The sequence below is a fragment of the Zonotrichia leucophrys genome, chromosome 3, assembly GCF_028769735.1.
Source record: "Zonotrichia leucophrys gambelii isolate GWCS_2022_RI chromosome 3, RI_Zleu_2.0, whole genome shotgun sequence".
NCBI lineage: Eukaryota > Metazoa > Chordata > Aves > Passeriformes > Passerellidae > Zonotrichia > Zonotrichia leucophrys.
In genome coordinates, this window is record NC_088172.1 from 101,350,673 (window position 1) to 101,376,686 (window position 26,014).

General features: G+C 52.2%; 2 protein-coding genes and 1 long non-coding RNA gene across 4 annotated transcripts in view; 2 read left to right on the forward strand and 1 right to left on the reverse strand.

The window, feature by feature from the left end:
- Positions 1-9,160, forward strand: part of XRN2 (5'-3' exoribonuclease 2) — a 32,686-nt gene extending 23,526 nt beyond the window's left edge. For both annotated transcript variants that reach the window (XM_064709629.1, XM_064709631.1), the window contains exons 28-30: positions 906-966; positions 5,178-5,316; positions 8,391-9,160. In XM_064709629.1, the coding sequence (XP_064565699.1) occupies positions 906-966; positions 5,178-5,316; positions 8,391-8,453 (263 nt within the window). In that variant the 3' untranslated portion in view covers positions 8,454-9,160. The remainder of the gene's footprint in view (positions 1-905; positions 967-5,177; positions 5,317-8,390) is intronic.
- Positions 9,161-11,352: 2,192 nt separating this feature from the next.
- NKX2-4 (NK2 homeobox 4) lies at positions 11,353-12,668 on the reverse strand. Its single transcript, XM_064709632.1, has 2 exons — positions 12,296-12,668; positions 11,353-12,160 (listed from the first exon to the last, which is right to left on the reverse strand). Exons 1-2 carry the CDS (start codon positions 12,666-12,668, stop codon positions 11,493-11,495), a joined length of 1,041 nt encoding a protein of 346 aa, XP_064565702.1. The 3' UTR covers positions 11,353-11,492.
- Positions 12,669-12,923: 255 nt separating this feature from the next.
- LOC135445045 (uncharacterized) lies at positions 12,924-25,011 on the forward strand. The gene is made up of 2 exons (XR_010439439.1): positions 12,924-12,993; positions 22,220-25,011. It is a non-coding gene; the product is annotated as an uncharacterized LOC135445045 (long non-coding RNA).
- The last annotated feature ends 1,003 nt before the right edge of the window (positions 25,012-26,014 follow it).

Here is a 26,014-nt window from a genome sequence, read left to right on the forward strand (position 1 = left end):
AACAAGCGTTTAATTGCGGGCCCTGTTAAGGCAGCGTTGCTCCTGCCTGGCCTTTGTTTGTGCCACCCAAACCAGCCCTGCACAATGGGTGAGTGGGTGGTCTCCTGCACGCCAGCACTGGGGCTCTGGCCAAGGTTTTACCCAAAAAGGCTTAATTCAGTCTGATTCCATTATCTGAGACATCATTAATAGGTTTTTATTAGTGTATTATCACTGCCCGCAGTCAACTTTTAAATGTACCTTTAGTATCTTTAGTGATGATGCAATTATATTTTGTTTTAATGAATGCTTCACCCTTTGCATCCTAAATATAACTATATTTACCTAAACATTAATAAAAAAGAATAATCCACTTTATTCCATGCTCTGGCCATTGTTTTAGTTGCCTTTATGGAATAAATTAGCCCAGTCAGAGGAAAACTGGCCCATATTTTGACTTTATTTGTCACAAACATGGTGTGTTGTGGTAACACAGTGTTGGGTATGTATTTGAGTGCCTGTATTTTTTCTATAGTAATGAATGTACTGGTGAGATATATGAATATTAAACTGAGTTGTTAGGGTGACAGACGAGGTTTTGCATCTTCAAAAATTCAAGAGGAGACACCTGCGAAGCATCTGAGCACTAACCAACGCCAGAGCTGGCAATTAAAATTCATAATTCCCTGTTATGAAGCTTGTTGGATGTGCTAGAGCCAAAAAAGTTGCTTTTTCTCTGTTGACAGCAGGACTCTGTCCAAGCCAGCAGCAGGAAGCCATGACTTGGAGTGTGTTTGTGGCACATCCAGCCCGAGCCTTCCTGTCTGGCTTCTCAAAAGCATCTCTGGGGCACACAGAGGAGGGAGCACAGCTCCTGAGTTGTACTTGCTCTCTCTCTTATTTTCCTATCTCGTTTTGCCCTCCAGATCTTCGGCCCCAGGAGTCCTGGAGAGGTCCCACACCCTTGTTCCAGCAGACACCACAAAGGTAAGGCAGGAGGGATGTGAAACGTGCCCAGGAGGGCGGACTGGGCTCTGCCAGCCTTCCCAGTGTTTGGTTTTCCCTTCTCTGTTTGCAGTATTGTGGTTTAAAATTGTGGAAATGATGCTGTGCAGCAGGTTTTTTGAGTTAATTAATGTCCATGATTTATTGATGTTTTGAGAGCCCACTACGTGGTGTTCATCCTTTAAAAGGCTCGAGTACTTTGTATTAAAAAAAAGGAGGGAAAAACACTTTCCATTAAAACTCAGGCTTCAAAATTAACTTTACTGTTGGTGCTTTGGTACCGTTCTTGGTTCTTTGGCCTTTATCTTATTGAAGCTTTTGAGATACTATGAAATTGAACACAGAGAGCTTAAAACTGCATTAGATTTTGGACAGGCTAAACAAATTTCTTTTTAGGAGGGCTGTGGAGCTTAATGAGGCATAACTAATGGTGTTCCACTTTTATCATTCCTGTGCCACAGCCGCAGCATTAGCACAGACCAGCCATTGATTCTTGCTACAAACCTCTTGAAGTCCTAATCAGCTTCTTTGGTACAAGTTTTTCAGGCCTGACAAGCCCATTGTAGGGCAGTGTCACTGTAGGTCAGTAGTTATTAGTTGCCACTGAAAACAGTTTCTTTAACTACTTAAGGCTGAACTGAATTAAATGCAGAAGGGACTCAGGGAAGGATTATGGAATCTGCAGCCCAATAAGTGCCATCGAATAGAAGGAATGTGACATGGTTTGATAATCAGGGATGTTTTACATGCATCCCCTCATTGATGGCTTGTGTGTCCTCCGGTGGGGTGGGCTCAATAAGCCCAGGCTACCTGTGTCAGCTATGAATAATGACATTTATTTATGTTTATGGAGGAGGGAGAGAAGTTTCTGCTCCAACACCCAGCTTTTTTCCCCCCCTGGGTTTATTTGCAAATGTTTCACCATTGAAAATATGGGCTTTGGGGGAATTTATTGAGCTCTCCACAGCCACTTTCCATGGCAACCATTTTGATCCCCACTGAAGTAAGCCTGGCTCCCTTGTCCTGTGCCTCATCTGTGTGGAATATTGTAAGGCAAGATTCATTCATAATGCAAACTTTAATACTGCTTGGGCCATGGGAGTTGCCACTCCCACCCCTTAATTAAATCCAATTTATATACTTTGATTTGTGAAGGACTGCTGCAGGTCTGTCACTTGTCACTGCCTTCCCTTTGTTACACTGTGCAGGGTTTATGAAAAGCTCTGCCAGCACTGAGGATAAGTAGTTTTGCCGTGTCTTGGAAGGTTTTGGATTTGGGGAGCAGATCAAACGTGCTTAGAGCTGGTGTTGGGTTACTGCACAGAGAATTAAGCAGAAGGTTAAACACAGAGACACTCGGTACAGGAAAAAGCATCTGAACCTGTTGAATGCATTTGGAGTTTCCTGTTCTTTCCCTGGGAGCTGCTGGTTCCCCAAACTCCTGCCCCTCTTGTTCCTGCAGCTCTCCAGGAGCAATAACTTCCATGGGGGAGAGCAGCCAGGGGTTTCTGCTCAGGGAGGGAAGGAATGAGGGAGCCCTGTGGGTTGGAGTGGGTGGGCAGGAGGCTGGGATAGCCTGGATTCACCACTCTGAGCAAGGAATAAGCAAGGAGCCCTGCCAGCTGTGCTATTTCAGGGATGGAATGGTGCAGCAGGGGCTAAACTGGATCTTCCTTCCCAGGCCTGGGAGGAAAAACCAGGAGTGTAAAGCTACTTCTCCATAATCCAGCTATTCCTGTCTCCTGTATGGGATTTCTTGCTTTTAAACCTAGTGGTGCACCTTGGTGTGCAGCAGGGAAACCGAATTTTGGGGTCCCTCTCTCCTGTCCTGACATTGCTGGGCACTGCAGAGGTCCTTTCCCTGCTCTTGAGCCAGTCCAGAGTTCATAGAGAGACATTTGCTACCTGGCTGTTGGAGATGTATCATCTGGTTGAACAGATTTTTTTTACTATTCATAGAAATAATTTCCAAAGTGGATGGAGTGTGAAGACAGGAATGTTTTCCTGCATAAATTCTCCTGAATTTATCTGACCTGGCTGAATGTTTGAGTTGGTTTAACTCTGGATAGTGCCTGTGTGAGCTCCTGGGGTGTTCCAAGTGGCACAGTTCTCTTTTTTTGGTTAGTTCTTTTTTTGGTTACAGCTTTGCTGTGTACAGATCTCCACCCTCAGGTGGTTTAGATTACCAACCAGTGCCCCAACAAAGCAATGATATTTGTGGTGTTTAATTTGTTAAATATCTCAACTTTTCACTAAATAGCACTTTAAAAGTTTAAACTCTGTGCCAAGTAAAAATTAATGTCAGAAGCAATCTGTGTCAAACTTCCCCGTTCCAGGCATGGAGCAGGAGCTAGCCTGTGAGCCTCAGTCATATTTATCACCAGCACTTGTTGTAGAGGCTGAATGATTGTTAATGAAAGCCCCAGAGCTGGGGCTGTATAGGTAATTCTCTACAGTTTTCCTACAGGCTGAGCAGTGCATTTTTCATGGAGAGTTTGCTGTTTTCTAGGAATCATGAGGGGAAAAACTTAGTACTCAAAATACTAAATCACAAGAACCAAGTATGACCAAAGGATGAACTTAGAATGTTGAGTTTGAGAGTTTAGTCCCCACAAATGTAAAGTGCTCTTGGCTTTTACTACAGCATGGCTCCTTCTGAGGGGTGGTGTGGAGGGCAGCAGGTAAACCTGGCATGCAGAGCCTCTGCTGTCCCCATCCCAAACCTGGCATGCAGAGCCTCTGTTCTCATCCCAAACCTGGCATGCAGAGCCTCTGTTCTCATCCCAAACCTGGCATGCAGAGCCTCTGTTCTCATCCCAAACCTGGGATGCGGAGCCTCTGTTCTGATCCCAAACCTGGGATGCAGAGCCTTTGTTCTCTGCTCTGCCCATCCCAAACCTGGGATGCAGAGTCTCTGCTCTCCCCATCCCAAACATGGGATGCAGGGCCTCTGTTCTGATCCCAAACCTGGGATGCAGAGCCTCTGTTCTCTGCTCTTCCCATCCCAAACCTGGGATGCAGGGCCTCTGTTCTGATCCCAAACATGGGATGCAGAGCCTCTGTTCTCTGCTGTCCCTATCCCAAACCTGGGATGCAGAGCCTCTGTTCTCTGCTCTTCCCATCCCAAACCTGGGATGCAGGGCCTCTGTTCTGATCCCAAACATGGGATGCAGAGCCTCTGTTCTCTGCTGTCCCTATCCCAAATCTGGGATGCAGAGCTTCTCTTCTCTACTGTTCCTGTTTCCCTCCAGGCTGGCCCTGCTCTGCTCAGCCAACTCCCTCTTCAGCAGGGGTCAGGAAGGATTAACTGTCTCCACTCTCCATGTTTTTCCCTCACAACATCATATTGTCCTGCAGGACCCACCTGCTCTGAATCCTTTAAGGAATTGTCCCTCAGCGGTGCTCAGCTGTAACAACCGGATCACGGCCGTAGCATTTCCCCTAAATATTTTGAATCAAACAATATTGGACGTGTTCTACCTGTTGCTTTCTAATTATCATGTCAGAATGGGTACTTGAAGGAAATGAAAACATTTCTTGCTGTGGGTAATCCGGGATGGCAAACTGGGCCATAATGGATGTGGGATCTGCGTTCCCATATAAACTGTACACCAAATGTCAGTCAGCCCGTGCCAATTAGTGCTTATGTTGCTAGGTCACCGTGGTCAATTGAAAACGGCATCAATAGAACTTGAAAAGGTTTCTTCCCGATCAGACCTCCTGACATATTGAGCAGAATAATGGATGGGAAAAAGCAGCCAAGGCCCCTACCCTAGATTCCGAATGCTCGCCGTAAGAATTCATTTGCAACCTGCAATTAACTGGGAAGAATGGGCTCCCAGAAAGAGTCTGGGCGTTCAAAGAAAGCCCCTGGCTCCCGTGTGGCACATGTTTACTCCTGGGGTGTGCTGGGGAGCCTTTGGGATCAGCAAATCTGCCCCTGCAATGAGAGGTGCACGGAAGCCTTCCAGGGAATTGGAAAAATCCGCTGCGTGCAGCCGAGTTTGCCGCTCGTGGCAGTGCCGAAGGAAGAGGTCGGCAAAGGAGGATTTGGGGAGATATTCCCCACTCCTGGTTTCTCACTAGCACTGGGCTGTCCGTGCTGAGCTCAGAGACAAAGCCAGGAGTGGGTCTGTGCTGTGGGACGCTGTGCAGGAGCCCCGTTCCCACTGCAGCGTTCTCTCCTTGCGCAGAACCGCCGGAGCTGCTCCTCTGCTCGCCTGGAACCGCGTGATGCAGTCCCCAAACCAGTTCCAGCCAGCCCAGTACCAGGGCATGGGGCCCATGGGATACCCCCAGAGACCCGAGGACCGCATGGACAGGGGCAGACAGGTAGGAAAGAGGGGCCCCACGTGGTGTGGTGCGCTGTGCTCCCCTCCCAGCCAAGGCTTCTCCCTCCTGGGGCTGTGCAGAGGGAGTGTGGCATGGGCAGGCATTGCTGAGCAGGATTTAGTGTCACTGTGTCACCACACGCAGGTGGGTGACTGCCTGGCTGCACCCCCAATGTCCATGACATGATCACTCTCCTCCTGCTGCCTGAGGCATGCATTCCCACCAGCCTTCCACAAGGAAATCTGCCCACTGGACCTTTTGGGTTCTCCCCGACGTGTTTAAAATGTAGATTCTTACACCTTCCTGAATTTCTGCCCTGAATTTCTTATTGGCTTTCTCTGAGCTGAAAAGCTGCTTAATGCAAATGTTGGGTTCTCCTAGCCTAGAGGAATAGACATGTGGAAATAGCTCTCTGCAGTTAAAAGGAAACAAGCAATTGTGAGGGGAGAACTTCATCCAAAATTGCAGGTGACTTGGTCAGCAGTTCATGAAAATGCCACAGAGTGAAAATGCTGCTTGAGAGTAGCAGGTGACTCTGCTTAGGGAACTTTTTTTTTGGGGTGTGATCCCAGTAAAACATGATCTGCATATTGTACCAGAAGTCTGGGTGTTTACACTGTTAAACACTCATTTTAAATAAATTTTGGATATCTAGATTGAACTCCTAGCTCTGCTACAGTTTGTGGAAATCAGAACTGTGGGAAGGTTAGTGACAGTCCCAGGGAGGAGGAGGTGACAGCCCCACTGCCCTGTCCTTTATGTGGAAATTAAGGCACAAAATGTTGGAAATGTGCCTTCTGCTGGGGCCTGATTCAGCTCAGGACAAGTCAAGTTAATTTTCTTCCTCCCAGCCTGCTCACCTGCCCAGTACCCAGATGTGTGTTACACAGCTCATCACCAGCACAAACCCTGCCAGCACTGGTTGTGACTGGAGGCAGAAATCACCAACATGGGACCTGAACCTTGACCCAACCTGTGGAGCTCTAAAATACATTTTATATTTGGTTAAGATCAGATTTCAGAAATCTTTCGTTTTGTGACACACAAAACCCCAGAGGCAGAGGAATAAATCCCTGATTGCACTAATCCATAGCAGGGGCTGCTGTGCTCCCGGGGGAAAATTGGGGGAGGATCTTTGTGCTGCTGGAGTCTGGGCAGGGTTTAATTAGTCTGGGAAATGGACTCCTGGAAAAGTCTGTCTGCCATGGCACACACTCTGCTCTGCCCTTCATCCCAGGCAGGATGCCCCTGCTGAAGGAATCTGTGCTTGGAGCACTTCATTCCCAGCCTTAAATTGTGGTGCCCAACAGCTGGAATTGTGAGGGGGAGCAGGAATGGTTTCCCAGCAGGGTTTGCAGTGGGGGCCCAGGGAGGGTATCCCTGTTAATTCCCACTTTGGAGCCCTGTGGACATCTACAGCCTGGGTAAAGGTGTGGTCTTGCCCAGAACAGAATTCCCCTGGTGCTGGCATGGACCCACCTGTGGGTGCAGGAAACATTTAACCCAGCAGTGACAACCCTTCTTTTATTTTTATTCACATACATGATGAGTTCATGATTAAGCACAAATCTTTCAGCTGCAGTGAATTTGCTTCCTTTAAAAATTCCCTTTGCAGTTGTGCTGCAACTGTTTATCTGCTTTTAATTTTCTTTTTTTTTTTTTTTTTTTTTTTTTGCTTTTTTCTCTTCTTGTTATTTTTAAATGAACTTTCAGATGTCATTATTTCTTCGAGGCTGGAGTGAAATGAGAAAGTACCTGAAAGGGTTTAGGGTGCCAGCCTAATCATTGAATCCGGCCTTGCTGCCTGAAAATTTCAAAGCTTTAAAGCCTTGAAAAGGGATTCAAGTGGAAGTGGTGACACGTAGCAGCATAAATAATTATCTTTGGGCCCTTTCACCTCTGAATTCTTTTTTTACAGCGTACAGAACATGGTCTGAAGAGGTTAATAAACGCGCTGCCGCAGAGTGCTTACAAAATTAATGCAGCTGCCATGGATCTGGGGGGCTCCCTGGGAGTGGGGCTTTGCTGCCTTCCAGCTCTCCCAGAGAAGCAAAGAATGAGCTGGCTGGGGTGGTGCAGGTGTTGGGCAGTTTTATTCCAGCCCGGAGCAGCACACAACGGAGCATCCACCGCATCCACGGCTGCTGCAGCGCTCCCAGGCCTCCGCTTTGTCCTTCCCTGCTGATGGCTTGGAAGGGTTTTTTTTAGGGATGTAGCCAACTTGTTTGTTTTTTTTTAATTGAGTTCATCAAGCCTGGAAACAAACCTTGCCTGCATGGGCAAGGCTGCAGGAGCCTCCCTGGCAGGTCTGCTCGCAGCTCCGCGGTTTCCGTGGTTATCCCAGCGGCCGTGGGCTGTGATGGAGAGAGATTTCTCTTTTAAAGGAAGGAAGCCCCTTTTTCCCTCCACACCCAAAATCCCCGAGTAAAGAGCAAACCAAGCCTGTAGCTGGTGTTGGTGCATCACCTTTAATTAGCTTGCTGGTCTCTGCAATGTACCAGGTTTGGAAATCATTTAAAATTTTTCAGGGGCGCTCTGTGAAATTTTCAAACGGATTTTTCCCCTGGTTACCTGATGTACCAAATGCCTGAATTTAAGTACAAATATTCATCTAATTTGGAGTAATTTCCAAAGTGAGATTTGGATCTCTTTGACCTCTTATTAAAGCGAACGAGTGCTGGAAAACACCTCTTCTGCAACAAATACAGCTTTCGTTTTTCCTTAAAATACTTTAGCATAAAAACGCTGAGTGTGAGCTGCCCCACATCCCTGGCTCCCAACGTTTCTCCTTTTGCAGCAGAGGTGTCGCAGGTGGGAAGTCCCTTGCTCACGGTGCTGGCTGGGGGTGGATTTATTTGGGATTCCAAAACCTGTGCAGCGCAGCGATCCATTCCCAGCCCGTGTTTTTGGGAGACTCCACAGCCGGATGAGGGATGCTCAGCCCTGCCCCTGGCACCTCTCTGAGCAGAGGATGTTTTGTCCCCGTTCCTTATGGCGCCTGGAGCTCACCCCACTTGTTTACTCGTGCTGCTAATCCCAAAAATAAATGCTTGCTTTTGTTTGTTTGTTTGCAGGCGTACGGCCCCGGGAGGCCCTACCCGCTCCCGCATCCCGCAGGAAGGTACAGCTGGAATTAGCTCCTGCCTCCTGGTTTTATTTTTTAAACATGGAAAACGTCCGGGATTTTGCTTTTGTTCTTTTTATTATTTGTGGGGTGAGGGAAAAAAAAAAAAAAAAGAAATTGTTAAGCACCATCCCTGTAGTTTTTAAACGGATGCCTGTTTTAAATGTGCACATTTCTTACGGACCTGATGATGAATTTTTGGGAGGGACTGGGAAGAGCGGATTGCCGTCGGACGAGGTGGGAGTGCTGCGTTGTCCTCCTTACAAATCCAAGCTGTGCTGCGCGCTGCCCGCCCCTCTGAACTCCAAACATCCTCTACTCCACACACAAGAGCCTGAAAACAGACAAGGGGTTGGAAAGAATGCCCAGAAATGGGATTTTATGGACTCTGGGGGCAGACCCAGCAGGCAGCCAGCGGCACTGAGAGAGACACAGCCCTCAGCCCTCGCTGCTCCTTGGCAGGTGCTTCCTTCGGTTTCTCGGACTCTGAAGTAAAACATTTCAACTTTTCTTGGATGCGTGCCCGTTTCTGGCGTGGGTTTTGTCATGGCATAACCAGGCAGGGGCCGTGGGTTTGTCTGTTTGATACCTAATTTAAAACGGCTGCGAAGGGCAGGAATTCCATTCGTTTTTAGCACTCTTTCTAGGGATTTTCTGTGTGAGTGTACCAAATCAGTAAATATTTTTATTTGCTTTATAAAGTGGCTTTTGAAATTCTGAGCAGTGGCGTGTGGTTAATTTCCAGCCCCCTCCAGAGCGTGTTTGTGTCTTTTACCTGTGTGCACACGTTCCTGTTGATTTATTGGAAAATAATTCCACCCAACCTCTAGAATTTAAAATTTTTGTTTAATTAAAAAAAATTAAATGAGGAGAGCATTCACTTCAGCTTTCCCTTTGGATTTTTCCATTAAATCCGGGTATTGTGTAAATCAGCAAAGTTCCCAGTCTTGCCCCGACTCCTTGGTGCTCCCTTCTTTCCAAACATCCAGGTGTTAATCACCAGCAACTGGGGGAAAAGCCCTAACAGCCCCGTTTAACTTGGAAGGAAGAAATCAACCTGGATTCATTATTTTCAAGTGATGGAAGGTGGGGCAAAATCCCTCATTGTGATGCAGCATTCCCGGGGCTGGGAGCCGCCAGCCCTCCCCAGGGCCTTCTCCCACAGCCGGGAAAAGATTGGGGGCTCAAAAAGAACGATTTTGCTTTTCCAGCAGGACAAAACCAACTCTGAGGGTGAGTTTTCATGGGAATGGGCTGGAGGAAGGAGTGGGGTGGGTCGCCTACATTCCAAAGTGGATGGCCCCGCGTGCTGGTGGCTTTGTCCCTTGCTCCAATTTTTTGGGGCACAAGAAGTCTGGGTAAACATTTGGGAAAGGTTCATCCCTACAGGCTTCACTTTGCCCAATCCTTCACCCCCTTGCAGTGTGAGTAGAGCCAGCCTGGGCCCTGGGAGCTGCGCTGCCCACTCGGAGCTCTGCTTGGAGCAGCGTGCTGGCCTGGAGGCTTCCTTTCCTCGGCTGGGATGCAGGAGCTGGCTGGGCAGCACCACCTTCCTGGGGCTCTGCTGCAGTTCCCTGTGCCCCCAGCTGCTGGGGAGCCTGGGGGTCACCCTGGGACAGCATCCCTGGGGAACTCCTCAGGCTGCTTTGCTCACATTTGGGTTTTTTCCCCAAGCTGGAGCTGAGCCCGATATATCCCCTTGGATTTAACAGAGTTTGAGGGGGAAGCCACTCACCAGGCTGGGCTCAGTCCCACCCCAGAATTTAAGTACAAATACACATCTAATTTGGAGTCGCTCTGGGCTGTTTCCCGTGGGACCCAGCAGGGAGAAATTCTCCCTCACGGAAAAGGAAGGGAGCCAGGGAGGAAAGGGATCTCTTTCCACAAGAACGGTGGAGATTCCCTTCCCCTCCAGGCTCCCACATAAGGCTTGGGGACAGGTCTGGGACTGAGTCTGTGGTCTTGCAGAGGCCAAAATCCCGATTTTCCATCTCAGGATCGTTCCTTCATGGCACAGCCGGGAGTGGAGCAGCCCCGGTGCTTCCCGGGGCTGGGGTTCAGTGGGTCCCCCAAGGATGGGGGAGTCTGGCAGAGGCGGGAGGGACACAGAATTAAATCCTTAGCAGCAGACAGGGAGGCAGCAAAAAGGGGATTTTGAGCTTGTCCTTCAGTCCGTACACCGAGAAAGAAGCAGCCGAGTCGTGAGAACAAGGCTTCCTTTTTATTGTTTAAAATAAAATTAAAATAAAAAATAAAAGAAAGAAAAATTGCCGGAAGGAGTCCCGAGGAGCGTTTCCCGACGTGCGGGATTTCCTCGGACAGTGGCGCGGGGATGAACCCGCTCCGGCTCCGCGCATCCCCCGGCCCCGGCTGCTGCGGGGTCCGATCCCGGCGGGAAGCGGGGTCCAGCCCCGGGGATCCTCGGGCTCTCCGTCACCTCCGCACGGCTCCGAGCCAAGGGCCGGGGCTTGAGGCGGCTCCGCGGGATGCGCGCCCCGTCCACGCACGGGCATTCACTGACTGCGCGGTATTTAATAACAACAACGAGAAAAACGGGGTTTTCCCCTTAAATCCCAGCACCGGCGCTGCGGGGCTCTCCTGCCACGGCTCCAGCCTCAACTGAGCTGCGACCCAATTTACCTCGGGCGGAGATAAGAACGGAATGGCACCGTTCCGGGGCACCCCCACGGCATTAATTCGGCCGCCATGAGCTGCGCCTCGAAGGGTTTATCGCGATTTGCGCCGGGGCTCCGGGCTGCGCTGCCCCGGCCGCCCCCGCCCCGTCGGGAGGAGCTCTCGGCGGCCGGGACACGGACACACCGACACTCACACAAATCCACTCTGATTCACACTCACGCAAGCACTCGGCGCTGCCGTCGGGGCCGTTTGTCCAAAAACAGGAGAGACTTAAAAAAAACTCGAAGGGAGGCCGGGAGGGGACTGAAAGTGGGGCGGCCGTCGGCGATCCCCGCGGGCACCGGGCAGGGCGGAGCGTCCGGCGCCGGAGGAGCGGGGCGCTCGGGGACACACACACGGGACGCACCGATTATTATTACCACGTCCTGCCGTAGAGCAGGTTGGGGCTGACCATGCCGCCGTTGTAGTCGACGCCGGCCGAGTCCAGGGGGGCCAGGGGAGCCACGGGGCCGTGCAGCGCCGGCGGGCTGGGCGACAGCTCCTCCAGGTCGGCCGCCTGCCCCAGCGAGCCGGGGTGCGGGTGCGCGGCGGCGGCGGCGGCGGGGGCCGCGGGGGCGGCGGGCCCGGGGCCCGGGGTGGCGTTGCCCGGCGGCGGGCAGGGTTTGCCGTCCTTCACCAACACCGGCACGGCCACGCGGCGCGGCGAGGGCTGCTGGCACAGGCCGCCGCCGCTGCCGCCGCCGCCGCCACCGCCGCCGCCGTCGGGGTGCAGCTGCTGCGCGGCCGCCTTGTCCTTGGCCTGGCGCTTCATCTTGTAGCGGTGGTTCTGGAACCAGATCTTCACCTGCGTGGGGGTTAGGTGGATGAGGCTGGCCAGGTGCTCCCGCTCGGGCGCCGACAGGTACTTCTGCTGCTTGAAGCGCCGCTCCAGCTCGTAGACCTGCGCCTGCGAGAAGAGCACCCTCCTCTTCCTCCGTGGCGCGGCGTGCAGCGGCACGATGGCCTTGGCGCCCTCGGCGATGCCGCTCAGGCCGCCCATGCCGGCCACGTTCATCCCCGCCGACGGGCCCATGAACCTGGAGACTGAGCGGGACGGCCTGCTCAGCGCCCGCCCCGTCGGGGCCGCCGCTCCGCTCCCCCCGCGCCCGGCCGCCCCTCATCCTCCTCCTCATCCTCCTCCTCCTCCTCCTCATCCGCGCCCCCCGCGCCCGCACTTACTGCTGGAGTAGCGGGGGTCGCCGCCGGGCCCGTACCAGCCGCCGCCCGCGGCCGCGCCGCCCCGCATCCCCTCGGGGTAGGCGGGCAGCTCGCCCACGTTGCCCAGCCCGCCGTTGCAGTAGCCCCCGACGGCTCCGTGCGGGAACTGCGACACGCCGTGGGGCATGTGGTAGGCGGCCGCGCCCGCGGGGACGTGCTGCGGCACGGCGGCGGCGGCGGCGGCGGGGGGCACGGAGGCCTGGCGGTACGGCCCGAGGGACGCGCCCAGCCCGCCCGCCCCGTCCATGCCGCCGAACTTCTTGTAGCTCTCCTCCATGGGGCTGAGGATGTCGGTGACCGAGAAGGGCGTCGTGTGCTTGGGGCTCAGCGACATGGCGCGGCGGGGCGGGACGCGACGGGGCGGGCCGGGCCGGGCCGGGCGCTGCCGCCGGCACCGCCGAGCCGTCCGCGGCGGCGGCCACCAGCCCCGGGCGCCGGTAGCTCGCCGGTTCTTTTAGCCCGGCGCCGGGTTTACGCCAGACGCGGGGGGGCGGAGCGGCGGCGGGCGGCCCCGGCCCCTCCCCGCCTCCCGCCGGCCCCCGGCCCCGGCCCCCTCCTCCCGGCCATTGTCCTGCGCCCGCCCGACGGCTCTTAAGCCCGGCCACGCCGGGGCAGCGCCCGAGCGGCTCCGAGCGGCCCCGGCCCCGCCGCCCTCGCCCGTAAGTACCTGCCCGTTCCCCCGAGCCCCTCGCCACGGTGCGCGGCCACCCCCGGGCACGGCGTCCCGGGGCAGAGCGGCTCCCGCCCGGCCCCGACGGCAGCACCGGGCAGCCCCGTCCCCTCTCCCGGCCGGGCTGCACGGATCCCGGTCCCGCTCCCGGCCCCTCGGAGCCGCGGCCGCGGGGTGCGAGGCCAGCGGGGACCCCCGCGGCACCGGGGCCCCTTTAGGGCCGATGCTTCGTTTGCGGTCGCGTTTTCGGGGTTTTTTCGGTCGTTCTTCGTTTGCTCGTTGGTTTTGGCGCAACGAAAGGCTCTCCTGGAGCAGCCCGAGCCCGCGGGCCGGGGCCGGAGCGGCTGCGGGACTCGCTCCGCCGCCCCGGGCAGCGGCTGCGGGGCTTCTGCACCGGCACCCCGCGCCCGTCGGGGCCTCTCTGAGCGGGGCTGAGCGGGGTCTCTGCCGGGCTCAGAGGCCGGGGCGCAGCCAGAACCCGCGGCCGGAGCTGTGCCCGCATCCCCGGGCCGGGCACCGCTGCGACGGGGCGGGTGCAGCCGAGCGCGGGGAGATGCGCGGGGTGCGCGCCCGGGGACCCGCGGGGCTGCGCCTTGCCCAGAAATTGGTAAAACTCGGGGTGTTCAGTGAGCAGCCTCGCCCCTGAGCGGCGCCGGTTCCCGGGGTGCCGCCGGTGTTCGCGCACGGACTCCGCTCTGAGGGTTTTGGGGAGCCAGGGGTATCCCGCACCCTCCAGACTGGACCCTTCCCTTCTCAATCCCCATCTTTTCCCTGATCTTTTTGAAGGCAAGGCGCCTGCCGGTCTGCGGTGATTGTTAAAAATAAAAGATAAAAGATCGGAGCGGGCGCAGGTTTGAGTTTTAAACTTTGTGCTCCACACTGAAACTCTGACACCCCAGCGAGGGTCAGGAGTTAAACGGGTCCCGAATCTCCACGCGCTGCCGTCCAAATCCCGACAGCTCTGTTCAGTTGCAATATTCCCACCATTCGGGCAGAATTCCTGGCACCTCCATCCTTTTTTCCCTCTGTACCTGTCTTCCCCTCCCCTGCTCAAAAAAAAAAAAAAAAAAAAAAAAAAAAAAAGAAGAGAAGAGAAAAAGCCAAAGCCTTTCTATATCCTTGTGAGAGCAGCACGGGGGATGCCCCACGCGTGGGGACACTGCTGCCCCTCAGGGAAACCCCAGGTGTGACACAGCTCTGTCCCTGGGGTCGGGCCCCCAGCACAGCCCCCGGTGCCCACCAGTGTCACCAGTGGTACCAGTGAACTGCTGAACCGTGTCTGAGCCCAGCTCTGCCTTCATCAGAGTCTTCCTCCAAAGGCTGATCATTTTATTATTTTATTTTATTTTACTTTACTTTTTAATATTTTATTTTACTTTTAATTTTAGGTTTTTTATTTAATTTTACCTTTTTAAACTTTATTTTACCATTTTTTACTTTATTTTACCTTTTTTTACTTTATTTTACTTTTTAACTTTATTTTGCCTTTTTTACTTTATTTTACTTTTTAACTTTATTTTGCCTTTTTAAACTTTATTTTACATTTTTTACTTTATTTTACTTTTTTACTTTTTCTTTGTTTTTCTTTACTTTTTTCTTTACTTTTTTTTCTTTACTTTTTTTTTCTTTACTTTTTTTTCACTTTACTTTTTTTTCACTTTACTTTTTTTTTTTTTACTTTACTTTTTTTTACTTTATTTTATTTCGGCGCCTGTAGTTTTCCCTCCCTACTGGAGCAGGTCCCCTCCTTTCTGGGGCTCACACTCCAGGGTGGAGCTGCTGAAACCTCTCTCCAAGGGAGCAGCTTGGCAAAGCAGGAACCCTGCCCTGGGGATGGATGGATGGATGGATGGATGGATGGATGGATGGATGAGAGGTAGAGCGTGGTGTCCCTGCTTCCCTCTGGGAAGGGACAGGCTGCTCCTGGCGCTGTAGGAAGGATTCCCTGCCAGCCACTGGGGCATTTGGGATCTCCCCGAGGCCTCAGTGCTGCTTTGGGGTCAAAGCAGGCAGAATAAGGTGAAGGGCTGGGAGGGACTGGCCCTGTTTGTGTCAGACTGGCCCTGTAAGCCGGGATTTTGGGATGTGGCACGAGCGAGCTGGTTTGTAGGGACTCAGGGGACAGGTGTGTCATCAGCCCCTGCTCACACCCAGGGAGAAAAATCCAGCCAGGATGTCCCTGGACAGCAGCCCAGGAATTTTCCCACATCAGTAACGTGATGTTTGGGATAAAAAGCATCACTTCATTTCGGTGATGAGTGTAAAGAAAATCTTTTTGATGTGGCAAATGTCTCACAAAAAAACAGCCCGCTAACCTTGAACTCTTTCTTGCTTATAGAGGTGTTTTTCTAAGCTAACCCTCCATCACCTGGAGGTTCCACACAAAACCAGACTTTTTTCCTTCCCTACCCTGGCAGGATCAAGCTGCAGATTCCAAGGGAAGTAGTTTAAAAGCAAATTAAAAAAAAAACCCAACAACAGCAACAAAAAAAAGCCAAAACAAAACCAAACAAGCAAAAACCCAAAACAAACAAACAAAGAAAAAACCACCAAAGAAAACAAAACATAACAAAAATACAAACCCAAAACAAACAGAAAAAAACCCAAAAAACCAAAACAAAAAAAACCCCACCAGTAAATACGTAGAAATTGCAAAAAACAAAAAGCCAAGAAGCCAAACTCTTGTGTTTTAATTTTTGGGGGTGATTTTCCCCGCTCCCTGATTACCCCCGTTCCGCGGAAGGTCGCCGGGATGCCGGCCTGTGCAGATGTGATTTCCAGGAGTGCAGTTGTGATTTCCCAGCCCGGCTTGCCTCCCGGATGATAATGACACACTCGGGGCTCATTTCCACACGCAAGTTGTCCTTTGCCGTGCCAGCCCGTGCCTGTCGCAGCGGAGGTGCTGACCCCGGTGCGCCACAATTGACACGGAGATGGAGGCTGATTTTTTTTGGGAGGGCGTTTTTCAATAATCCAGTATAAATGCTAATTTATTTCTCGGCCCGAAAAGCGATGGTTTCCTCTAAATAATCAGCGGTTGGCCTCTCTCTCTCTGCGCTGTGGTGGCGGCTTGCCTCGGTTCAGCTCTCACCAATAATTTGCAGAGATTAAAAGGGTCTCGGAAACGGAGGCTTAAGGAATTGCTTTCTAAAGACGTGGCGAGATTGGAAAAGGAACCCGGGGTTTCCAGCGCACTCTAAAACCATTTCCACGTAAAACCCCGGAATTAGGGAGTTTGAAGTGGCGCTAAATGGGCTGTTCACGGGCAAGGCGAGAAATTAACCCGGCACCAACCGGGACATCGCGGCCGCCGGGGGGAAAAATCGAGCCTTGAGCCAGGAACTGCGGGCTGGGATGCCCAAGGGATGCCTGGCAGGAATGCCCATCGGGAATGCCCATCGAGACTGGCACGGCCACAGCAGGACACCCTGTGACAGGTCTGGTCTGCCCTAAAGTCAGGTTTAGGAGGTCCCTGTCCACCCACCTCTTTACATGATGATAACTTTCATGGCATGATGTTTATCCTTGTGGTTGTAGGTTTTCCTTATCGTGGCTTTTTTGGTATAACCACCCCCCTCACACACCAATAAATATATTGGTCTCACACAGCCTTCCCTGGGATTCCTGCTTGCTGGGTGGATGGGTTTTCCCGTGGGGTTTGGGTGACAAGGCAGCTTTCATCCTGCCTGTGGAAGGGCATGTTTGCAGCTACTGAGCTCCCAGGGAAATGCCTTGTGTCCCCAGATCCAGCTGGGAAAAGTTTCTGGAAAGGGAAAAGAGTGTGGGTGGGAGCAGAGCAGGTTCCAGTGCGAGCAGCAGGAAAGGGAAATATCCCAGAGCTGCTTTTAGGGTTTTCCTAATTATTGAGGTGGCAGGAAATGCTCTGGGGGATATTCCTGAGGCATCTCCTCCAGCTTTTCCTCGGATTACAGAATGTAGATGTTTCTCTGGCACCACTCTATGCCTGAATTCCTAATCCTGGATCCCTGATCCCTGCACCTGCCCCATCCCACCTGGCAGCAGCGTGTGCCACTGGCTCCTTTTTGCTGGCCCCACTGCCTCTCTCCTCTTTATTGAGGCTCTGTTTTTCATTCCATAATATTTTCCCAGTTTCATTAGTGGGGATAACAAGGCTGGCTTTCCCTGTGCTGCAGCATGGGTGAAGGAACGCCAGGAAAATCCAGGATCCTGAGTTACTCCCAGGTTTAAATTCCCTCCTGGTTTGTGCTGCTCGTGACTGCTCCTGCCTTTGGAACGGGAGCCCTTCCACATGGTGGCTGTTTTCCCATGGGTTTTACCTGTGGGATCACCATGGAATTCCTGCCTGGTTTGGGATGGAAGGGACTGGAAGGACCATCCTGTGCCAAGCTCCAGATCAGGTTGCCAGGGTCCCGTGCAGCCTGGCCTGGAGCACTTCCAGGGTTATCCAGCGTCCCCATGCTCCTGGCTGCTGGGTTCAGTTCAAGTCCAGGACTGGTGACTTGGAATGAGCTTTATCCCTGCCTCTGCTGCCCAGGAGAGATCCTTGTGCTGGTGGGGAGGGTGAAGGAGCCAGAGGCTGCCTGTGTCCAGCTGGGAATTTCACTTCTGACAGAGCTGGATCTGCACAAACCTCCAGACAAGCACATGGGTTTTCTTGGGAAAGGGGAAAATAAAAATATGGAAAAGACTCCATTTGGGTTGGGTGTGAGGAAGTCACGAAGTAGAGAGTCTTCCTGAAGGATGATCTTCACAAATTTTAAAATCAGAGCAATATTCCATGTACGGTTAGGAGTAACCATATTGACTCGGTGCCCTGGAGCTCCGAAGTGGGGAGAAATCCCCTCTTTTGGAGGAAAAATCCATCCCTCCTTTCTGTGCAACCCTGAGGAGTAGGATTGTGTCTGATGGGTGCAGGAGCTGACAGGGGAATTGGAATGTGTTGTTTCCCAGGGGTGTGGAGAGCCAGGGAAGATGGTCCAGAGGTGCAGTTGTGGGTGTGAAATGGGGATCAGCTGGGATTTTGGGATATTTACCCCCCTGCCTGTGGCAGCTGAGGAGCAGCTTCAGGGCTTGCTTCCCATCACTGGAGCAGAAGGAGCTGGAGCCCAGACATGGCAGAGGTGGGATAAACCTGGGACAAACCTGTGGGATCACCTCGAGACAGGACCTGTCCAAGGGCCCCTGAGCCCCTGTGCTGCTGGATCCTTCATCCTTCTGGATTTTCCATGGCTGGATATCAACTTCTCCTGGCCCTGCTGGGTCCTGCCAGCTCCAGACCGTGCAGGGCTGGGAAACACCACACAGGCATCCTTTAAATCCCACTGAGGGACCCACGGAGGCTGCGGGGCAGCATCCTGGGGTTTGTGGGACAGCCTGGTGTGGAAGTGATCCAGACCCTGGATGGGGAATGGCCGGAGCTGGCAATAACAGAGCAGGACAAGACAGGGCCAGGAGGAGTCTGTTACACTGGATTTGTGAAGGACGTGGCCCCCAAGGAGATGAGTTCTGCTCTCAAAAGAGCACGTGGTGGTGGTGGGAGATGTCTCCCAGGCTTCCTCCACAGAAATTCCTGCTGCTGTAGCCACCTCTGCCTGGATCCAAAGCTGTTCCACAGGGAAATTCCCTCTGGGCTGTGGGAGGCAGTAGCAGGATGGAAAAGTGCCCTGCTGATGTGTGACCGTGTTCACAGGGGTCTTGTGTTGAAGGAAGAGACGAGGATCTGACTCCATGTTTCAGAAGGCTTGATTTATTATTTTATGATATATATTACATTAAAACTATGCTAACAGAATAGAAGAAAAGGTTTCATCAGAAGGCCAGCTAAGAATAGAAAAGGAAGGAATGATAACAACGGCTTATGGCTCAGACTCTCTGTCTGAGCCAGCTGGGCTGTGACTGGCCATTAATTAGAAACATTCAACATGAGACCAATCCCAGATGCACCTGTTGCATTCCACAGCAGCAGATAATCGTTGTTTACATTTTGTTCCTGAGGCCTCTCAGCTTCTCAGGAGGAAAAATCCTAAGGAAAGGATTTTTCATAAAAGATGTCTGTGACACTGATGCCTTCCCAGCTTTGGGAATCTGCTGTCATGAGGAGCAGCATTCCCGTGTGGAGCTCTGCAATGCACAGTCCCTCATGGCTGATGGACATTGCCCAACCACTGGTTTGGGGCTCTCACTTGCAGGAGTCAGCACTTTGTGGGGACAGAAATCCCTGGGAACACCCCATTGTTGAAGTGCTGGAATAAGCCAGGCTCCGAAAAACAGCGGAGAAGTTTCACACTTGAACAAAGCCCCCGAGCAGATGTTGGAGAGGTGCTGGCCCCTTCCAGATGGGGTTAATAAAAGACTTCATTAGGTTAAAAAACAGAGGAAACCGAAGTTAAGGACCTTCTCCTGCGTGCCGTGCTGTTCTCTCCTGCTCAAGGCCATCCTTTTTCCCGGAGCCCGGGTTCCTGCTCCTCCTCATTGTTCCCTCCCGGTGCTGCCGTGCCGGCTCTGACCCGCCGGTGTCACGGCTCCCGGAGCTGCTTGTCACCATGGAGTTGGCTCTGCAAGGCAGCAGCGGCATTTCAATCACCCAAACCGGGCTCAGCACTGCCTTCCCACCTGGCACTGCCCGGCACTGGCAGCAGGATGATCCCAAATGGATGCACGGCTGAGGGGCTTCGTCCCTCGCTTTGCTTTTTCCCCCTGAACATCTCCCACGGTGAATGGGGAAGGGAGTGGAGCTGGGGGAGCTGAGGATGGAAGGAGACATGGATGCCTGTAAGTCCTTGCTCTTATTTTCCCGCAGGAATCTGCCCTGCTTTGGAACCCTTGGGAATCATGCCTGAGTCTTGGGGTGTGGTATTTTTGGGGTCCCCAGAAGAGGGAAGGAAGGAATGAATCTGACTCCATGTTCTTAGAAGGCTAGCTTATTATTTTATGATCTATATTGTATTAAAGATACTATACTAAATAAATATAATACTAAATATAATAGAATCGTGGAATAGCCTGGCATTGAAGGCACCTGAATAAATATAATACTTAAAAATACTACAGTATTTTAATATTAATAAATATAATACTAAAAAATACTACACTAAAACTATACTAAAGAATAGAGCAAGGATACAGACAGAAAGCTGAAAGATAATAATGAAAAACTTGTGACTCTTTCCAGAGTCTGAAACAGCTGGACAGTGATTGGTCATTAAGTCGAAACAATTCACACGTTGGATAAACAATCTTCAACCACATTCCAAAGCAGCAAAACACAGGAGAAGCAAATGGGATAATTATTGTTTTCCTTTTTCTCTGAGGCTTCTCAGCTTCCCAGGAGCAAAATCCTGGGCAAGGGGATTTTTCCAGAAAATACGACAGTGCCACTAGGGTTTTTACTTTCAGAGCTGTGGATCTCACATGGGCAGGATTTGGGGTGTCCCATGGAGAGCTGTGCCCTCCTGGGCTCCAGGTGTGTGGGATGCACTCCCCAGTGCCCAGCAGCATTGGGAACATCTGCTCAAGGAACAAGGGTAGGGCTGAGAGCTTTCTCAGGGAGTTCTTGGGTTTTGCCTCTTGCCAGGAGCCAGCCTTGATGACTCTAATTGTTTCGGTTTTAATTGTTGTGGCAGGTCTGGTGTGGGGCTTGCTCCAGGTCTAACCCCTCTCTGTCAGCCTTGACCCAGGGGGAAGCTGGTGACTCCATGCTGCTGAGCCCCTCTTCCATCTCTGGGAAAGGAGTTTCTGCCCATGGGAGGCGTGTGACAACTTTGGGTGTGTGTGACAGCTTTGTGTCTCTGTGCCAAACACACCCTTGTCCCCACTGCAAGGTGGGCTGGGACAGGGGCTGGGGCCTGCCTGGGGGCCACTGGCAGGGTCATTCTCACTAAGAACAGGGAAACAACACGTCCTGGTGGATGAGGGAGAGGTAGGATGGATGATGTCCCTGGGAAAGAGCAGGGCCTGGGGCTGGGCACGCCTTGTGGTGGCGCAGGGACAGGGATGATCCCAGCCTGGCATGGGCTGTCCCTGCCCAGCTCCACAGGGGGACTTGACAGGTTATTCCTCATTTCTCGGTGATTCCAGCTGAGCTTCCAACAGTTTGGGGCTCTGTGGTGTGATCACAGAACCACTGGGGCTGGAAAATCCCTCCCAGCCCATCAGTCCAAGCTGCGCCCGACGCCCACCTTGTCCCCATCTCGGAGCACTGAGTGCTACCCCATGGCCACTCCAAACCTCCCTGGGCATTTCCAATGCCTGACCACCCTTTCCATGAAGAAAGCCTCTCTGCTGACCAGGCTGGATGTGCTCCAGTGCCTGGCATGTGGAATGCTCCCCACCCCAGCGCCGGAATATTGACAGGGCACCTTTGCCGTGTTCGTTCTGGCGTTAAACTGCTAATTAATTATGACATTTGTGCTACTTCATTCTGCGCCCTGGATCTGCAGAACCTGGCAGGCAGTTAATTAGCTCTCTCTATGCAAAGGATACAGGGGGAAAAAATAATTGCTTGAGGAACAGTCACGGCCTTCTCTCAGCGAGGTCCTACCTACGAGCTGCCTCAGAGCTGCGCTCCCAGCGACGCCTCTGTCAAAGGCCAATCCTTTGGAAGAGAGATTTGAAGGAAAAGGTTATCTGGGAGATGTGCCTGCCTGGCTGTTATTTAGTGCTTGTAAGTCCAAGGGAAATCAATTATCTAAACAACTCCCGTCGTGGAATGGGTTTCTTTATTCTTGTCTAAATATGTTCTCATCTTTGTCTGTCTGCGTGGGGATGTGTGCAGCCAGCGAACCTGAGAGCGAAGGAGGAGCCCTGGCCTCTCACAACTCATGCCTGGCAAGGCTCAGGGGCTTCCCCACCTTCCTGGCTGTTTAAAAATAGAATTTGTACCCCAAAAGAGCTGTGGAGGGATGGGAGCCCCCCAGTTTCACCCTCCCAAATTCTCTTTCCAAGTGTATCCTGGTTTCCCAGGCATGCAAATGTGCCAAACCCCTCCAGGGGCTTCTCTGAAAGAAGCTTTTGGGGTGGTGCGTGTGGTACCTTCTGCCTGTGGGCAGATCTTGCTGATTTGGGGGCCACCTGTCCCCAAACCCCCCTCAGAGGGTTTTGCAGCACATCCCCCTGGAGCATCCCCCTTCTCTGTTTTTGCCACCTTGGCTGCTGCTGGAACAAGGGGACCTTTCATGTGCCTTCAATGCCAGGCTATTCCACCATTCTAACCCAGATTTTTTTTTTTTTTGCAGCACACCAGGCACTGCACTCCTCATTTTCCACCTTCTCTAACGAGGAAAGGTCTGTGACCACCGCGGGCTCATCAGGATACAAGAGCAGGTTTTTACTTTGGGGCCAACAAAGACGAGGAGGAAACCAGGATAATGGAAATGGTGTTTGTGCCTGCAGGGATAAACAGGAATTTTCTTAACCAGATTGGAACCTCCAGCAGGTAACTTGCCCTCTGCTCCCCCTGCGAGAAAGTTGTTTTATTAGCAGATAGTTCCATGTTGAGGCTGCCACGGGAGTGTTGCAGTAATGGAGTTGACATCTATATAATGGAGTTGACATTTTATTCAAAAGGGAAAAGAAAAAGCTTTAACAAACAGGGGTGCCCCCCTCCCCCTTCCTTTCTTCCCGTGTTTTGCTGCCATCGATCACATCAAGCCGCACAAACTTTGAGCGGCCGCCCGTGCTGGCAATTTAATAAAATTCCATACAGCTCTGGGTGCTTCAGGGACAGGGTGGGGGAAATCAGCCCGCTGGGAACTTGAACTTGGCTGAGAAATCAAGGCAAGGGCTTTGTTCAGCAGGAAAGCACCACAATTCCAGTTGGTTCTTGGCAGCACGCTTGTGTTAACGTCGTGTGCTGGTCCCTGCGTGTGCTGGATACTTTTGGGAGAGGGAGAACAGGGATTCCTGGGGAACAGGGATTCCTGGGGAACAGAAATCCTGTCATCTCCTGTCTAAACTGCCTGAGGGATGGGCTGCTGCTGCAGGTTCTGCGATGGTTTGTGTTGGAAAGGAAATCTCTCCCATGTTCTACAGGTTTAGGACAGCCGGGACAAACAGGCCCAGCTGGGCCCATGGAGGTGAGAGAATGAATTCCAGAAAAAAGCACCACTAAAGCACTCTCAGTGTATGACATTCCTGCAGCCATTCCTTCCTGTGGGGAGTGAGCCATCTGGGATTTGTATCCCTGGTTTGGGTGAGCAGGGAATGACCCACAGCTGTCCCCTCTGGTTGTCCCTTGTTCTGGGTGTAGCAGAAGGATCACTGAGGGAAAACATGAGCTCCCAGCCCCCAAAATGCTTCGGGAAAGTAGAGTATTTTTAATTAACTCAAGTTAAAAGTCCCTTGGGGGCATCTTTCCCCTGGTGTGTGATTTAAGTCACACATCTCCTTTTCCCCCCTCCAACAACCCGGTTGCTGCAGCCCGTTGACATTTGTGTTTCTGATGTAATAATCAGATGCTAAAACACTGAGATTACATTTGGATCAACACATTTGGTTCTTAAACCCCGAAAGTAATTATCTTTTCTCATCTACAACGGATGGAAATATTATTCCATTAACCATTAAGCAGCTCTGAGCCGGGGCTGGTGTCACTGTCGCGAGGCCTACGGGGATTCTAACCTCAGCTTTTCCCCATGGCCAGAAACTTTTTGTGGAGCTGTGGGTGAGATTTCACGGGTGGGAACTGCCTCAAGCAGAATGAAGGTTCTCAAAACCTGGCCTTGAGCATTCCCAGGGATGGGAATGCTGCTAAAATCATGGTTAATTTCCTTTGGTTTTGTCTGCCAAACATCTTGTTGGAGCCCAAGTTAGTGAGTGCTCTCCGTGCACCCAGCTCTCCACTTGGTTCCCTGCAGAACAGGGATGCACCCAGGGCCCCTCAGGCACCCTTTGGAAGGGATTCCCGGGGAGGAAATTGATAAGGAAGTCAATAACAGCACGTGTTTGAAGTGGGACTTCAGCTCAGGGCTGGGAACACTTGAGGAAGCTCTGGCCACAATTAAGCACTTAATCAGGAGAGAGCGGCAATTTCCCCAGCGCAGGAACCACCGAGCGCACATCCAGACATGGGAGGGAAAAGTGTCTCTGTGGTAATTAATATCCCTCCTGATGGAGCCTGGGATGGCCTCGTGGAGTGATTTTTGTGGCACAGCGGGTGCCAGGGATTTTCAGAAGCATGAACCCTGGTGCCTCAGATGCTGCTCGAGGGGTAAAACTGCTCCTCCCGTGCCACTGCTGCTCAGTGGGTCCTCTCCTGCTGGCTCTGCTTTCCCTCCCTTGGAATAACAGCTGAATTGTCTCTTCTTCCTCCCTAGGTGCTGGCTGGAGACTCCAGGCAAGCATTCCAAGGATAACAGGTTTCCCAGGCAGTTTTCTGGGTGCAGAGCTGCCTGAGGAAGGTGCTGGTCCCTCAGGAGGATGCACTGGGTGCCTGCCCTGCTGCTTTCTGTTGTTTTTGGGGTTGTTCCTCCCCTGTGCCTCACCCAGCAGGTGGGGCTGGGCTGGGCTTGGCTGGGCTGATGATCTCCCTGCTCCCATTTTTCCATGCCAGGGAGCTGCTCCGTGCCCAAGCTGTGGCAAACTCAGCTGCAGGTGTGAGTTCTCTGCTCTCACCCTCCTCCCCGATCCCAAAGTTTTCAGGGCAGATCTGGGAAGCGCTCAGTGCTCTCTCCACTCATTCCACACTCGATTACAGATAATGCTGTCGAGGTTTGTTGTTGATATTTTCTGGTTTGTTGCTTCTGTGGCTTCTCAGAACTTCTTGTTCCATCTCCAAACGGCGATGAACACGGAGCCTGCCGCCGCCAGCGTGGCTTCTCCTCCTTGGAGCACCTGATTCAAAGCCTTCTGAAGTTGCTGGGAGCTTTTCCAGTGGATCTCAAGTCAAGAATCTTCCAGGCTGGCGCTGGCTTTGATGGGCTTCGAGTGTGGCACACGAGGCACAATGGGCTCCTTGTTCCTCTCCAGCTCCCCGGGAGCTGTGCTGAGCCACGCTGAAATCATCCCAAATAAATGCAGATTAAACCCTTGTCGTTATTTTTGGGGGGTTTCGAGGGGCACAAACAAAGCTGGGATTGCTCTGAGTGCAATTACATCCAAGAACTGTGTGGGCAGCTCAGGAGGTGAAAGAAGAAGCCTGGAGTGGTGGGAGTTATTCCTTAAAAACTGACAGTATGGATAAACAGCATGTCAAAGCAGGTAGCTGGAACATTTTTAGCTGCTCCACTGTGGAGTTCCTTCCCAAAAGTCCCCAAGGCAGCCAGAGGAGGAGTTAAGGGTGGCTTTTCCCCCTGCTGCAGCCAGATGGGATGGAATAAATCCCTCCTCACATACAGCCAAGCCAAAGCAAATATTGTGCAGTGATTAAGTGGCAACCCAAACAGAGGCAGGCATGCTGCGGGCTGAGGCAGGAAACCTTGGGCTGCAAACCTCAAGATACTGTTCACTTAATTTGGTTACGTATTTGATGGCTATCTGGAGTGGCCCATGAATTATTGATGGAGAAAAGCTGCTGTTTGCCTTTAAAATAGAGCTACACAAAGTAGAGAGTGGGTTTTTAGGGGCGTAAATGCTGTTTGCATGGGGCACTGGAGAGGTCCCCAGTGTCCCTGCTGGTGACCAGGGGCAGGAGCTGCTGGAAGGACACATGGTATTCTCCCTGTTTGATAATCAATGGTTATCATCAATTAGGGAGCAGGAAGAGTGAAGCTCTTCGGTTCACCCATGGCTGAGGTGGAGCAGGAAAACCCCAAACCCGGTAGGTGCTGTTCCCTGCCCTCGGGGTGTGAACAGAGCCTGGAACAACGGGGTGGAGCTAAACTGGGATTGCTCCCGGATTCCTGTTTGAATCCCAGCACAACGGCAACAGCCACATGGAAAATCTGGGCTTGTTTATCATTTTCTTCATGCCAGTGGCACAAACCCGATGATGTGCCCGGCCAGATGGCCTCAGGCACGCCACTGAGTTGATTTATCCCTTCACAGGTGCTGGGAGATCCAGGGAAAAAAATACAACACATTTTCCAAAGTCA

Excerpts from the sequence above, each read along its gene's own strand:
- NKX2-4 (XM_064709632.1), bottom strand. The coding sequence starts at position 12,668 with ATGTCGCTGAGCCCCAAGCACACGACGCCCTTCTCGGTCACCGACATC. Across the intron at positions 12,161-12,295 it reads CGACCCCCGCTACTCCAGCA|TCTCCAGGTTCATGGGCCCG; the intron begins GTAAGTGCGGGC and ends CGTCCCGCTCAG.